The sequence below is a fragment of the Pinus tabuliformis genome, chromosome 1_2, assembly GCF_031772625.1.
Source record: "Pinus tabuliformis cultivar Carrire ecotype Pingquan chromosome 1_2, CPIR1, whole genome shotgun sequence".
NCBI classification, from domain to species: Eukaryota; Viridiplantae; Streptophyta; class Pinopsida; order Pinales; family Pinaceae; genus Pinus; species Pinus tabuliformis.
The window spans coordinates 327,119,265-327,134,001 of NC_142298.1; the positions used below are offsets into that span (position 1 = coordinate 327,119,265).

Here is a 14,737-nt window from a genome sequence, read left to right on the forward strand (position 1 = left end):
GATGCACTACCAATAGTCCTCCATTTTAGATTCATCGAAATCAACATCATTTCTGTTGCTCTCTCCTCCATTCTCCCCCTCCTCCGACTCTATATCAAATCCAATCGATGCATTTGTTGGTGTGGAGGATGACCCTTCGAGAGGATCAACATCATCAAAAGTGACAAGTTCTAGTACTAGTTCATTGAGATCCAAGTTGGCCAACACCAACTCAACATTGTTGTCCTAACTCATATCATTAGGAAACACATCACACATTTTTGTCTTTCTCTTCAACCACTCTTCCCTCTACTTGTAAACACATCCCATGTCTACTTTTTGACATAACACATGTCCTAAACCCAAGACATATGTAGGGCATGAGTTAGACACGAGTTTGGCACACGTTTTGTTCACAAGACACATACATAACTCATCTCCAACACATGCCCTCATGAACCCATGTCCAACATTTGGTATTTGTGACAACTAATCCCCTAGGGACATGTACTGTGACTTAGGTGGTGACCATCCAGGATCAATACTCAACCAAAGCATTAAGCACAAAGGTCCAATAATGGTTGGAGATTAACATGAAGCTTGAGAAACTCAAAGCAAGTGGGTGGTGTGCCTAAGACTTGACCCCAAGGTTAAAATGAAAGCTCTAAGATTGAACGTAAGCTAGCAAGCTTTCCACGTTCCAAGTGCCATACTGAAAGTGCATTTTGGGCTACCACATTAGACTTGAACGTTATGAAAAGGTAATTCAACCAAAGGCCCTAACTCGAGTAAAAGGAAAACCCTTTGGTTTCCTATTTCAAAATGAGGCATTTATTGAATGTATTCTCATTCAACATTTTATGAAGGAAGAACAAGATCAGCCCTTGATGTTCCAAATTATGTCTTGCTTGGGCATACTATACTCTTTATTACTATTTCAGGAAAAAAGTTGAAGTCACCTTCAAGGTTAGGTGTAGGTGTCCCTTTTGTTACATCTTAAGCTTCTAGAGATTTAACTACAATACCCTTGGATAAAATTGAGCCATGCTTGAGTTGTTGGAGCTGGTCAGATTCATATGCAAACCCCAATCCATCTACATGCAAGGCTAACTTCAGATTCACACTTTTGACCTCCTCCTTTAAGCTCGTAGGTTCAATGTACAGATGATCCATAGACTGAGCATCTTCATGTAGAAAGTGCACATGGAGTTCAATGGCCGGACCATGATCTACAACAAATCCATCTTGCATTATTTGGACCACCATTTTTTGAGGTTTGTCCACAGTGGATAAGAATGATTGAGGTTGTGGTAGCACATATATGATATTGACAGATGTTGTGGTCTCTTCTAGTACTGGAATAGATCTGATACAAGGCAAAATATTGTGGATAAGCGTGTCATTAGGCAAGAGGAAACTAGTAGTAGGTGGTAGTTTTGTAGCCATTGACAGATCCACATGTATTGCAAGTCTGGTATTCTGAGATCAAGCCACACTGATCTTGAAATCATTAGCAACTGGAGACAAATACTGTTAAGTTGGGCTATGTTCACTGGAATGACTACATTGGCAATAGATTTGCTTCTCATACCGAGTATTAATACAGGCATGGCTGTGATCAAGCTTCGACTAGCTATCTTTGGGCAATTGGGGTGACCAGTCATTGTGTGCACAATTAGTGCTCTTCCCTTCATTATCCATCACATTTTTCTGTCCTTTCTTAATAATTTGTTCTTCTATTCCCCTTTTCCATGAAACTGTAGTCATTTGATATCTCATGTCCCATCTATAGTCATTGTTCTTTAGGAAGATCACTTACTTTTATCGTCAATCATTATGATTAGTCCATCTGTGAAGCTTCCTAATCACCACCAAACAACTGCGTAACTATATGGCCTTAATTTCATAGCTTTTGATCATTGCCTTGCTTGAATACAGCAGATATTTTTCTTATATTTAACTTGATTGCAGACTGTTAATGATGGTCATATCTTTAACCTTCTTCCAGGAGAACAATGATGCATTTTTAGCAAGTGCCATGCCAAATTTGTAAATTGGAAAGCCTAAAACTGAGATTTTTAGATGTATTACTTTAATTGTTTTAGGTTGGTATGCTCTTGAGCAGATCAAAATATCATGGTACCTTGACTGCTTGGATTTATTCTGTCTTGTATATCAAGTAATCGATAGTCAAATGCAATGGGAGGCTATTTGAATATGTATATGGAGCTTCAAGATGTGGTATCTAGGTTCTAAATATATGAATTATGTATATTATCATATGACTAGACTGTCAAGATATTTTCCATGTTAAGGAATAAGTAATCATTCATTCAAGATTCTTTTCTGTAATGCCTTTTGATATGTTGGGTTCTTCATGGTATTAGAGCAGCTATTTCTCAAAAGTTAATATTTCTATTCATTGACTTACAGGTGAGGAACTCTGCTATTCGGACTCTGTTCCAGTCTCTTAGCAGTCATGGACACAAATTATCAAAGGATATGTGGAATCGCTCCCTGTGGGAGTTTGTGTTTCCTCTTCTTACTAGTGTACGTCATTTGGTGAGTGCTGAAGATTCTTCACTCTATGGTAATTATATTGATAAGGATTAGTAGAGAGTTGTTTGCTTCATTTTATTCAGGAGGCACCTATTTTTGCTACAGGCTGCAACTTCTTCAAAAGATGAATGGCAGGGAAAAGAATTGGGAATGCGAGGGGGGAAACCAGTCCACATGCTTGTTCATCACAGGTACAGTGGTTGGGAAAGAGAGATAATGCAAAGGGATGGTTGAGGTTCTTTGTTTGCAGAGCCAGTGTTAATGCAAAATTATTAAACTTTGATTTGGTATTCTTTCTTATTGTGTGTATGAATTCAATGATTTTTCAGCCGTAATACAGCTCAGAAACAATGGGATGAAACCTTGGTACTGGTGCTAGGTGGAATGAGTCGCCTGTTACGGCCTTTCTTACCATTTCTTCAGACCTTGGACAATTTCCAGAAGGGTGAGAATATGCTTGAGCCTCCAAGTATACAATATTTCAAATGTGTTTTGACTAGGAATTGAAAGATCTACTTCCTTTTCTAAGACTTGAAGTTTGGCAGGTTGGGACTCCTTGCTGCTTTTTATCCAAGAAAGTATCTTAAATGGAAGCAAAGAAGTCGCCCTTGCAGCTAATAACTGCTTACAAACAGTGCTACTCGGTCACTGTTTGAAGGTATTATTGCATATGATCTTTGGATTTAGAACAGTGCAGTGGATAATAACTTCTCACACTGGGCTTTGACTGTGAATCCATACAATTCATATTTTTTGTCACAGTATGACAACATTTAAACAATTTCTAGTCAAGATGTCATTGCAATAAATTCCTAATCTCTACTTCATTCAATCTTTTATATCCCATTAACAATAGGAAAAGCATATTCCTTGCCTCACCTAAATTAACCTTGTCACTTAATTAACAAACCTGCTATTATGGCTCTTTTTGGGGTTGCATGGAAATTTGCATTTTCTAAGTTTTTTTGTTTCCCGTAAGATTATTCTATTCCAATTTTGATTTCAGAAAAATAGGTATGATACTTTGTAACCACAATTTGTTTTGCAATGCTTGTAACACCTTAGTTATTTGGATATCCTCCTATACAATATTTCTTGATGTTGAGGTTGCTGTGTAGGGGAAACTGCCCAAAAGTTATTTTAAATCAGCATTCCTAGTTTACGAAACTGTCTTGCAAAAGGCTGCTGACTATCACAGTACAGTTGCAACCAAGGCCAAGCAGGAACTTTTGCGTAGTGTGGGTAAGTTTTCCTGTTTACTTCCAATGTCATTACAACAATGCTCTTTATGTTGATGTTATCAGTGATTTTTTTTGGCTGTAATGATTGATGTATTGCTTTTATCTTCCACTGCTTCTATATGGAATTTTCTTTTGACAGTTTGGAGTTTGAATCTATAAACAGGTGAATTATATGTTCAAGGACATGAGATGTTTGACAGTACACTGTATCTCCGTGTGTTAGAGCTTGTGGACTTGATGGCTAGATATCCGAAAAGCATAGTTGATAACACTACTATAGAATATGTGAGATGAATCATTTGCCTGGAATATTGGCCTCTTAATTCTCTTTTTGGTGAATCTTGGTTTTCTGAGCTGGGTTGCATACTTGGAATTTTTTGAGAGAACATGTTCAAACTTTTCTTAGAGTCTCAAAACACTCTGACTTGTTACCGACATGTACATTGCAGGGATGTGTTCACCCAGTGCAACACACAGTGTTGGAGGTATATCCTATGCTTAAACCAAAAGATGGGAAACTGTCTTCAATGTGGCCTAATCTTCTTAGAAAAATGCTACTTTATCTTCCAGGAGATGAGGCCCATTTTAGTGATGGCTGTGCTACAGTGGACAGCTATAGTACTTCAAGAGATAAACAAGAAAGATGTAGTACTGCTAGGGATAATTGGACTACAGAAATTTCATGTTTTCATGGTACTGGACAATGTGCATCTAATTCACAGTTTCAGAAACCTGCTGATGATACTCTTGTTGCCAAGGAAATGCTGCGCTCTGAAAGCTCCGACTTTTCGAATTCTGTTCCCAAGAGTTCTTACATCAAAGCACAGATTACAGTTTCCGAGTTGAATGCTGCTCGGATTGAAGAGATGTCAAATCAAGTCTCAAGTCCATTGTTTGCTGAAAAAATAATAACAGTCCTTGTTGATATATTTTTACAGGCTCCTCCATCTGAGAGATTGGATACTGCACCTGAAATAATTGCAGCCCTTGGAAGGTATGCAAACTTTTCTATTATCACAATCCATGTTGACATGTGAACAAGGAGCATGGATTTATACACGTGGCTGCAAGGAATATTGAAATATCAGGTTTTAAGTTCAATTCCATGCCAACTCACAGGGAAAGGGGGTTGAAAAGGTGACAAAGAGAAAACAATTATATTGTGAAGTAACATTTTTAATTGTCTGGAATGTTAACAAAGATCCCTTTTCCAGTTTACTAGTCATCCTTTTTTTGTAAGATACCCCTTTGGAATATCTTAGTCCTTTAAATTTCTGAGTGTGTTTAGTATTTGTCACTGCGACATTTGCTGAAATAGTTTGCACATGTATGGCTGTAGGTGCACTTTTTATGTATGTTATTCAAAATAGAGATACACAGTACCAACTAAGTGCCAAAAGACACTTCCATACAATGTTGTATAATTTATTGCGTACTCAGAAATGGTACATTCCACTATTATTGGCTTGCTGTGGTATATTAGGAAGATAAGCAATAAATATCAGCAGTATATTCACTTTCGTTTCACTGAAAATAACTCAGAAGCATCCACAGTAAATGTAAATACACTCTGCCATTTCATTAACGGTATAACATAGATTACAGTGCATAGTAAATAAGAGAAACCTGGTATTATTTTCAGCTGTCAACTCCACACAGGGCAAGGGATCACGGCCTTCTATAGTGGCTGTACTGTGTAACCCAGCTTCCTTAAAACACAGATCTTGCCAGCAATTTAATGATGAGTCAACCCCCTCTTTAACAGTGCAACTCGACCCCAAATCTTAATTAGAACTCGGCCATCTCTCTGGTGTAAAATCAGCAAGTAATTTGGTTAATTTGTAGACTTACTCTTGGAACTTATGTTCTTATCTCTCAATTTCATTAATTTAGTTAGTGTCTCATTTCATTGCTTTATTTAACTTTTAAGTTTTCAAGCATTTTTTTTTTTTTTTCTAAGGCTAATTCTATTAATAAAAACAAAAATATAATTACATCGAGGCCTAGCCTCAACCGCTGTTGCTAGAGTTCATCAAGAAAGTCGAAACTGCCCCAGATTGGGGAAACCAGTTTGACATTGCAAAAAGACCAAACATATATCCCGGGACTGTCACCAAAGGAAACCCATACATAGGACTTGGATCCATGTTTTGAAGCAAAACCCAGAAAAAGATACAACTCAGCACCACCGGACTCGACAACAGAACAACAAACCCTCTGATCAGACAAACAAACAGCAAAAACATCAAATGACTAGACCAACCCGTCAGCAGCAGAAGGCTGAGCTGGCTCGTGGGTGGCAACGGATGCCACGTGGCGTCATTTGTTGTCATCCTCGTCAGGTGTCTCCTCGACAATGAGGCAGGCATACTGGTCCCAATCTTCATCCTTCTCCGCCACGTCGCCTTTCGCTGCACCACCTGGAGGCCCCCTTGCATGCTGGGTGCCGCTCGAACTGCCAGCGAACCCTATCGTTATTGCAGCTCTTGCAGAGCTGCCACCAGCTCGCTGAATGTCACCTGCGTGAGCTTCTCCACCATGCAGTCTGCTGTGGCTTGCGCCCCCGCCATCATCCTTCGACTTTTTCTCAGAACCCCTACCCATTTCCGGATTTCTCACCTCTTGAGAGTGCTCTTTAGAATTCCTCGCTTGGTCATTGTTTTGCTCATCTTCGGAGAAAACGATAGTCACATTGGCAGTTATAATGGGTCTATTCAGACTACTCTGGAACCTGAATTGGGTCAAGTGAGGGACAGAGCCTGGACGCAGAGGAGAAATTGCAGTATGGAGCCTAATATCGCTGTGCGCAGCCATTGAGGCCGACCCTTGCCCCCGCCCACTGCGCGTATGGGGATAGTGACTATGCGGCGACCTGGGGGGAGGCGAGTTTTCATGGTGCTGAGGGGGAGAGGCAGGAGCCGAGCTCTGCGCTGCCTGAGGGCGAGCGCTGCCTCCTCGGGTTCCTCCTCTGCGACTCCTCATGCGGTGACGGACCATACCAGTGAGGTTGGAGTGCAAATCAGCTGGACAAGCAGACGGGAGGGAGAACGGGTTGTGAATACAGGGCTCCTGAGCAGGATTTAAAGGGCAGTGCCTGGAGTGGGAGTAATGGTGCCCATTTCCGAGATCAATACAGCAGAGGAGCCAACATCGTCTCCCTGTGGCTGTTCTGCTGCAAGAAATTCTAGCCTGAGGTGGACAGAAGCTATGGAACGGGGGATGAACAGAGGGTTCGAGAGGCGCCATATGAATATCATCTGCTTCCAAATCTCGGCTTGAGGGGCCATTTATTGCAGCATGCATGTTGGCTAGGTTTCGTCTGAGATGAGCCTGGAGTAGAGCATAACCCACCGCCTAGTAGGTCCTAGCACCGACAATCCGAATGGTGGCCATTAATGATCTTGGGTTTCACCCGCATCCGGGTAGTTTTCAAGCAATTTTTATTTTGCAAGGAATTCTTAATTAGATTAGAGAGCAATTTGTCAATTTTTTGCAATAATAAATTTACCTCCAACTTTGATTGGTTGAAATAGCAACTTAGGGATCCTTGTTCCCCCATTGCCTCCTTATTCTGAGATCGGGGCCCCAACAAGGATAAGGTCTGGGGAGCAAGTTCATTTCGAGTTTGCTTTAGATATTCAAACTAACTAACTTAAGCTAAAATTAACCAAGAGCAATTTCTCATCTCACAATTGTGGTTTCTTAAAGTTCATCCATCTTGAGGCAATTTCTATTTCTTTTCAAGCAAGCATATATTATTTGTTGAACATCTTGATTCCAAGTCTTTACATTTTAAAGTATTTTCATTATTATGCATGCTTATCTTTCCTAAGTATTTATCTTGTGGGGCATCTATCTCTTAAGCAATTTACTTTCCAAGTTTTACTTTTCAAGTTTATCTTTTGCATTTGGATCATTTGCTTACAAATACTTATCATTTGGCATTGATCTATTCTGCTTATCTTGCAATATTTATACTTGTGGATGTTTATGGAATCAATGATTATGTCTTAAGTTCTTATGTTGGTTTACATTGTTGGATTGTGTCTTGGTTATCTTTTTAAAACTCCTAGAATTTAACTCATTAACTCAATTAGTTGAGCCTTAGATCTTTTGTAGGGTCCACCCCCTTGGCTTCGACTACGAGTAAGCTTAGATGGAGGTGTTGAAGAATGTGATATTCCCACTTAGCAATATTGCTAAGGGGAAATATCAATTTTGCCCAATATTGTCTTATTTCGTATTTACACTTAGGAAAGGTGGGTTTGGGGGTCCCAATCAAATTTTTGGAGTTAAGGAAAGGACCAACATTGGAAGAAAGGGGAGGAAATCAAATTTCTGGTGGAAGGTGGGGGCCACTCATGGAGAAATATGGCCCCATAGGAAGTACGCACTCATTGGAGGGAAAAAATGGTGGGGAAGTCAATGGCTGGGCCCACATGGGCAATTGGGAGGCACTTTGACAAAAGAGGAGGCAATCACTTTTGGGCAATCTTGATCATTTGAGCATTCTCTTAGACTAGCATGCTTGAGTTGGAAGCCAACTCCGCAGGTGCTATTGAGCACAAAGAGGTTTCAGGTGGAAATCTCACCCCTTGCTTCGATGGACTTCGAGTGCCAACCCATGGAGGGAGTCTCATCCTTTTCAGATTGATTTGGTAGCAACATAGTGGGAGTGTGGAGTAGTTCCAACAGTAACAACGTAGGGAATGCACTGTCCTTGTTAGTGCCACACATGGGGCTTGAGGAGAGAAGGGAGTTTGGGGCTAAGACTTGTGGGGGAGTTCGGGAAGGAGAATTGTTGAAGATTTCAGCCATTTTGGGGACACTCGGCAGCGGAATTTATAGGTGGGTCGGAATACCTAGCAGTAGGAGAAGCTAAGGGAAATTGGGTCGAAATTCCAAGGTCAACATTTTGCCAATTCTTTCGTGGGTTTTTGTGGGTTATTGGTTGAAAGCCCGGTGTTAATTTTCCGGATTTTTCCAATGACCGAAGGAGGCGCTAGCAACTATTGTTTACAACCAACAACTCATTATCTAGACAATTCAGCGTAGAGCCAGAGGGAGATCAACGAGCAGCTTTGGGGGACCTGTCTTCTTCACTTGGGCTTTGCTAGCTTGCCTCAGGCAAGCCCAGGTGCACACTTTCCAAACATCGGATTGTAACCCCATGTTTTCATAAAAATGGCTTAGCGTAGCGTAGTTTCTGGATCTATATCATGCTCTGATTTGTGTGCAATTTTCTGTGTATTTTTACTATGCATGCTTTGTTTATTACTATAAATTCTCCTTAGGGATATTATAGTGGCATCAAAGCTCATAGTCTTGGCTCAGCCTAAGGGAACAACATCAGTCTATGACACCAGAAGGCCAACAAAACATGACTTATTGGAGGCATAGGTACAGGAGCAAAGAGAGGCAACTACAAATTACCCCAGATCCAATGATAGTTGAACTAGAGGTCGAAAGGCCAAACATGGGGGATAACAAGGGAGACAAAAGCAGTAAAGAGGAGCTTGCCCAACATCTTCTCAAGGCTGTGTAGGATTTGTTTAAGGGTATTAAGGAGCCGAGGCAACAGAATTGTAGTAATAACATGGACAAAGGGATTCAAGGGGAATTCCAAATTGGCAAGGGCTCCAGTACTTCATATCACCAAGGGGGTCATGGCCCCAACACACCCCTCATTCCCAACACACCACCCAAGTCCACTATTCCCACATTTATAGCATCCAGTGCTGGAGGGCCGCAAGGGAAAGAGGAGCTACCCATGGGGGTCTATCTTATGGAGTATCAGTCCTATGGGCTCGACTTTAGAGAGGCCATTACCTTCAAGGACTTTTGTCAACTAAAAGGTAATAACAGGGGAAAAGGGCAAGGCGGAGGAAGCTACATGCATGGTACTGATTTGCAGCGCACCATGGGGAGATTGTTCCTCCCAACTTTCGATGGTTCGTCCAATAGCTCAATGAAAGCATGGGTTGAGAAGCTGAATGTCTACTTCCAGCTCAATCAGATGACAGAAGGAGAAGCAATTAAAATTGCCACATTATATTTAGAAGGGGAAGCCCATGATTGGTGGTTCCATGGGCTAACCACGATCGGGCATACCAGAGTGACAACCTACAAGGATTTCAGTAGGAGGGTGCTGTAGCGCTTTGAGAGGAGAGACCTAGAGGAGCATTTTGGGGAGCTGACAAGGATCAAGCAGACGGGGAGTGCTGAGACCTACATCTCAGAGTTTTTGAGGTTGTCAGTGATGGTGCCTGATCTATCAGAGGCTAAGAGGGTCTTCATGTTTGTAGAAAGGCTAGTAGAGCCATTGAGGGGTTTGGGGAGTTCCAATAGGCCCACCACCTTGAGCGATGCAGTAGGGAGAGCTCGAGATTTGTAGGATGCTCTACCCAGGGTTAAAGCACCGTTACCTCCTAGACAGGGTTTCCAGCAGAGGGGAAGAGACACTAGGGCTCCACCACCGGGAGGCAACCAGGGACGTGGGAAACTGGATGAGGAGACCTGGAGAGACCTCCGGAGGAGGAATTTATGTTTCACCTATCAAAAACCATGGGCATTGGGCCACAAATGCACAATAGGCAAGACCCATTACATTGAGGTCTTTTCTGACAGTGACTTGGAGGACAATGTAGAGTTGGAGGTGGGTGGAGATGATAATGTGGCACATGTGGAGTGGGGACCACCACCACCAGGGGGAGCTCTCTTCGCACCAACAGGAGGGGTCCTTGCATCTCTACGTGGGGTACCCAAATTTTTGACCTTGAAGATCAAGGGCACCGTGTAGGGGCAACGTGTCTCAGTTTTAGCCTAGCTACAACCCTTTTGCTTCATCAGTTGTCCTGGTGAAGAAGGAGGATGAGACCCTACGAATGTGCATAGACTCTCGGGACTTCAACACAAAGACCCTAAAGAACCGTTACCCCATTCCACGTATAGATGAGCTGATAGAGGAATTAAGGGGGGCTAAGTTCTTCTCCAAGATCGACTTGCGCTCGGGCTACCATCAGATCAGAGTGAGGGTTTAGGACGTCCCTAAGACAACCTTCAGGTGTCACTATGGGCATTTCGAGTTCTTGGTTATGCCCTTCGAGCTAACCAATGCATCTGCCACTTTCCAATCCTGCTTGAACCACGTGTTTCATGGGTAGCTGCAGAAATTTGTGTTGGTATTCTTCGATGATATTTTGATCTATAGCCGAACCTGGGAGGAACACTTGCAACACCTAGAGACAATTTTGCGTGTTTTGGAGGAGCAGTAATTCTATGCTAACCTGTCCAATTGTGAGTTCAGATTGACATAGATGCTCTACATGGGGCATATTATTGGGGAGGATGGCGAGAGAGTCCATGAGGAGAAGATCAGGGCCATTGATGATTGGCCAGAGCCTTGAAATGTGACAGAGTTGAGGGGTTTTGTGGGTATTTGTACCTACTACAGGAAGTTCGTGAAGGGCTTCTCTCAGCTAGCAGCTCCCCTCACCGATTTGATGAAGGGGGTGTTTGAGTGGAGTAATGGGGCACAGGAGGCTTTTGAGTGCCTCAAATAGGTTATGAGCAGTTGCCTGATGTTGGCACTCCTAAGTTTCGCACAACCTTTTGTACTTGAGTGTGATGCATCAGGGGAGGGCGTAGGAGCAGTCTTGATGCAAGGGGGACACCTGATAGCTTTCGAGAGCCAGAAGCTACTGCCCCATGAGAGATTGTACTCTATTTATGACAAAGAGATGCTAGCCATCATGCATGCGCTAGCCAAGTTCAGGTAGTACTTGGTGGAAAATAGGTTCCGGGTAAAGACATACCACAATAGCCTCAGATTTTTCTTGGAGCAGAAGCAGTTGCAAGAAAGGCAACAAAAGTGGGTGAGCAAGCTCCAGGCATACAACTTTGACATTGAGTATGTCAAAGGGAAGCACAACGTGGTAGTTGATACGTTGTCCAGGAGGCCGACCACCATTTCACTAATGTGCATTGCACCATATTGGAGGGCGCAGTTGCTGATGGAGTATTCCAAGGACCGATTTGTATGTGAGGTCCTTGATGGTGCAGTGACGGATGACCGGTACATGGTGATGAACGAGGTGATTTACTTTCGGGACCAAATTTATTTAGTGCCCAACTCCCAATTGAGGGAGAAGATCATGCAAGCTTCCCATCACTCACCATTGGCAGAGCATAAAGGGTTTACGAAGACATACAGGGTCATTAGGGAATGATTTGCATGGAGGGGCCTTAAGGATGATGTTCTGAGGCATGTCCGGGAGTGTGATACGTGCCAAAGAAACAAGGGTGAGTAGACACACCCTGTTGGGTTACTACAACCTCTTCCTATCCCTGAGGGGAAATGGGAGAGAATATCGATGGATTTCACTATCGGGTTGCCCATATTCTAAGGAAAGGACTGCATATACGTGGTGGTAGACAGATTGACAAAGTTTTCCCACTTCTTTGCTATCTCAGCCTAGTCTTCATCCTCACAGGTGACTGAACTGTTTTTCTGGGAGGTATTTCAGCATCATGGTCTTCCGAAGACCATTGTCAGTGATCGGGACAACAGGTTCATGGGGGCATTTTGGTAGGAGTTGTTCCATTTGGTGGGCACAAAGCTCACTTCGAGTACTAGTTACCACCCCCAGACTGATGGGTAGATGGAGATAGTCAACAAATGGCTGGAGGGCTACCTACGCAACTATGTGACGAGCCATCAATGTGCATGGATATGGTGGTTGCATTTGGGCGAGTACTGTTGTAACTACTAACACCACGTACCACATGTCCATAGGTATGTCCCCATTCAAAATTTTGTATGGTTATGATGCATTATCTTTTGCTGATGTGATTTTTGGAAACAACAAGGCCCCTAGGGCCAAGGATTGGATACAGGAGAGCCAAGATATCTTGCGGGCTCTCAAAGATAACCTGCAAACTGCGCAAAACCAGCAAAAACTCTATGTAGACAAGGGCCAAGTAGAGAGGCAGTTAGAGGTTAGGGATTTGGCCTTCCTGAGACTTCAGCCGTACAAACAATTGACACTCAAATAGAAGGGGGTCGAGAAGCTCATGCCTCACTTCTATGGGTCGTACAAAGTCACTAGGAGAATTGGGGAGGTAGCATACGAGCTGGAGCTAACCGCGGGGAGCCAAGTTCATAACATTTTCCATGTGTCTTGCCTGAAAAAGGCATTGGGTCAACAGATGATAGCAACTACAGAGCTATTGTCGATGGATGATGAGGGGCACTTGGTTCTGGAGCTGGAGGCTATTCTGGACACCTGTGAGAGGCACTTGCGGAACAAGGTCATCAAATCATTTTTGATTAGATGGAGGAACCTACTAGATGAGGATGCCACTTGGGAGGGAGAGCAGATACTTCAACATCCTTCATTGCAGTGTCTTGAGGACAAGCAACATTTAGGCGGGAAGGACTGTGATATTCCCACTTAGCAATATTGCTAAGGGGAAATATCAAGTTTGTCCAATTTTGCCTTATTTCATATTTTCACTTAGGAAAGGTGGGTTTGGGGGTCCCACTCGAATTTTTGGAGTTAAGGGAAGGCCCAACATTAGAAGAAAGGGGAGGAAATCGAATTGTTGGTGGAAAGTGGGGGCCACTCATGGAGAAATACAGCCCCATAGGAAGTACGCATTCATTGGAGGGAAAAAATGGTGGGGAAGTCGATGGCTGGGCCCACAAGGGAAATTGGGAGGCACTTTGAGAAAAGACGAGGCAATCACTTTCGGCCATTCTTGATCATTTGAGCATTCTCTTAGACTAGCACGCTTGAGTTGGAAGCCAAGTCTACAGGTGTTGTTGAGCACAAGAGGTTTTCAGGCAGAAATCTCACCCCTTTCTTTGGTGGACTTCGAGTGCCAACCCAAGGAGGGAGTCTCATCCTTTTCAGATCGATCCAGGAGCAGCGTAGTGGGAGTGTGGAGGAGTTCTAGTAGTAACAACGTAGGGATTGCGCAGTCCTTGTTAGTGCCACACATTGGGCTTGAGGAGAGAAGGGAGTTTGGTGCTAAGACTTGTGGGGGGGTCTGGGAAGGAGAATTGTTGAAGATTTCAGCCATTTTGGGGACACTCAACAGCAAAATTTACAAGTGGGTCGAAATACCTAACAGTAGGAGGAGCTAGGGGAAATTGGACTGAAATTCCAAGGTCAACATTTGGTCAATTCCTTCGTGGGTTTTTGTGAGTTATTGATGGAGAACTCGGGGTTAATTTCCTAGAATTTTCTAAGCATTGCAGGATGCCCTAGAAGCTATTTTTTATAGCCAACAACTCATTTTCTAGGCAGTTTAGGGCAGAGCCAGAGAGAGATCAGCCAACAACTTTGGGGGACTTGTCTTCTTCACTTGGGCTTTGCTAGCTTGCCTCAGACAAGCCCAGGTGCACACTTTCCAAACATCAGATTGTAACCCCATGTTTTCATAATAAAATGGCTTACCACAGTGCAGTTTCTGGCTCTATATCGTGGTCTGATTTGTGTGCAATTTTCTGTATATTTTTACTATGCATGCTTTGTTTATTATTGTAAATTTTCCTTAGGGATATTACAAATAATGTAACTAGTGTCAGTCTTCATAATTATATTTAAGACATGATATTTGTCAAGAAAAGGAAAATTATTAAAAAAGTTTATTTTATGAGCATGGGTTTCATTTTCTATGTATTTATTTTTAGGTCAAAGCACCCATTGAGTGCTCTACGATTTTTGTGAAGTCAAAGTCAAAGTCATTATGTAAGAGACCCTTCTTGGGCTCATTGTGTCAAAGAAAGAAAAAGTTTCTATGTCAAAATTATGTCTTTTCCTCCTCCATCAAGTTGGCTTTGCCCCCTATCAAGTCAGCCTCTCCTACCATTCATGTTGGCCTCAATAGAATAGACAGAAACAACTATTTAAAGCAAGTGAACTCAACCTAGTTTGAAAAGAGATAAGAAACTT

At 42.6% G+C, this 14,737-nt stretch overlaps 1 protein-coding gene across 1 annotated transcript in view; it reads left to right on the forward strand.

Moving 5' to 3' along the window:
• Nucleotides 1-14,737, forward strand: part of LOC149205701 (uncharacterized) — a 374,510-nt gene that overhangs the window by 339,608 nt on the left and 20,165 nt on the right. The window contains exons 31-37 of the mRNA XM_089397482.1: nucleotides 2,413-2,541; nucleotides 2,644-2,729; nucleotides 2,868-2,983; nucleotides 3,084-3,196; nucleotides 3,657-3,780; nucleotides 3,943-4,064; nucleotides 4,229-4,773. Coding sequence (XP_089253608.1) covers nucleotides 2,413-2,541; nucleotides 2,644-2,729; nucleotides 2,868-2,983; nucleotides 3,084-3,196; nucleotides 3,657-3,780; nucleotides 3,943-4,064; nucleotides 4,229-4,773 — 1,235 coding nt within the window. The remainder of the gene's footprint in view (nucleotides 1-2,412; nucleotides 2,542-2,643; nucleotides 2,730-2,867; nucleotides 2,984-3,083; nucleotides 3,197-3,656; nucleotides 3,781-3,942; nucleotides 4,065-4,228; nucleotides 4,774-14,737) is intronic.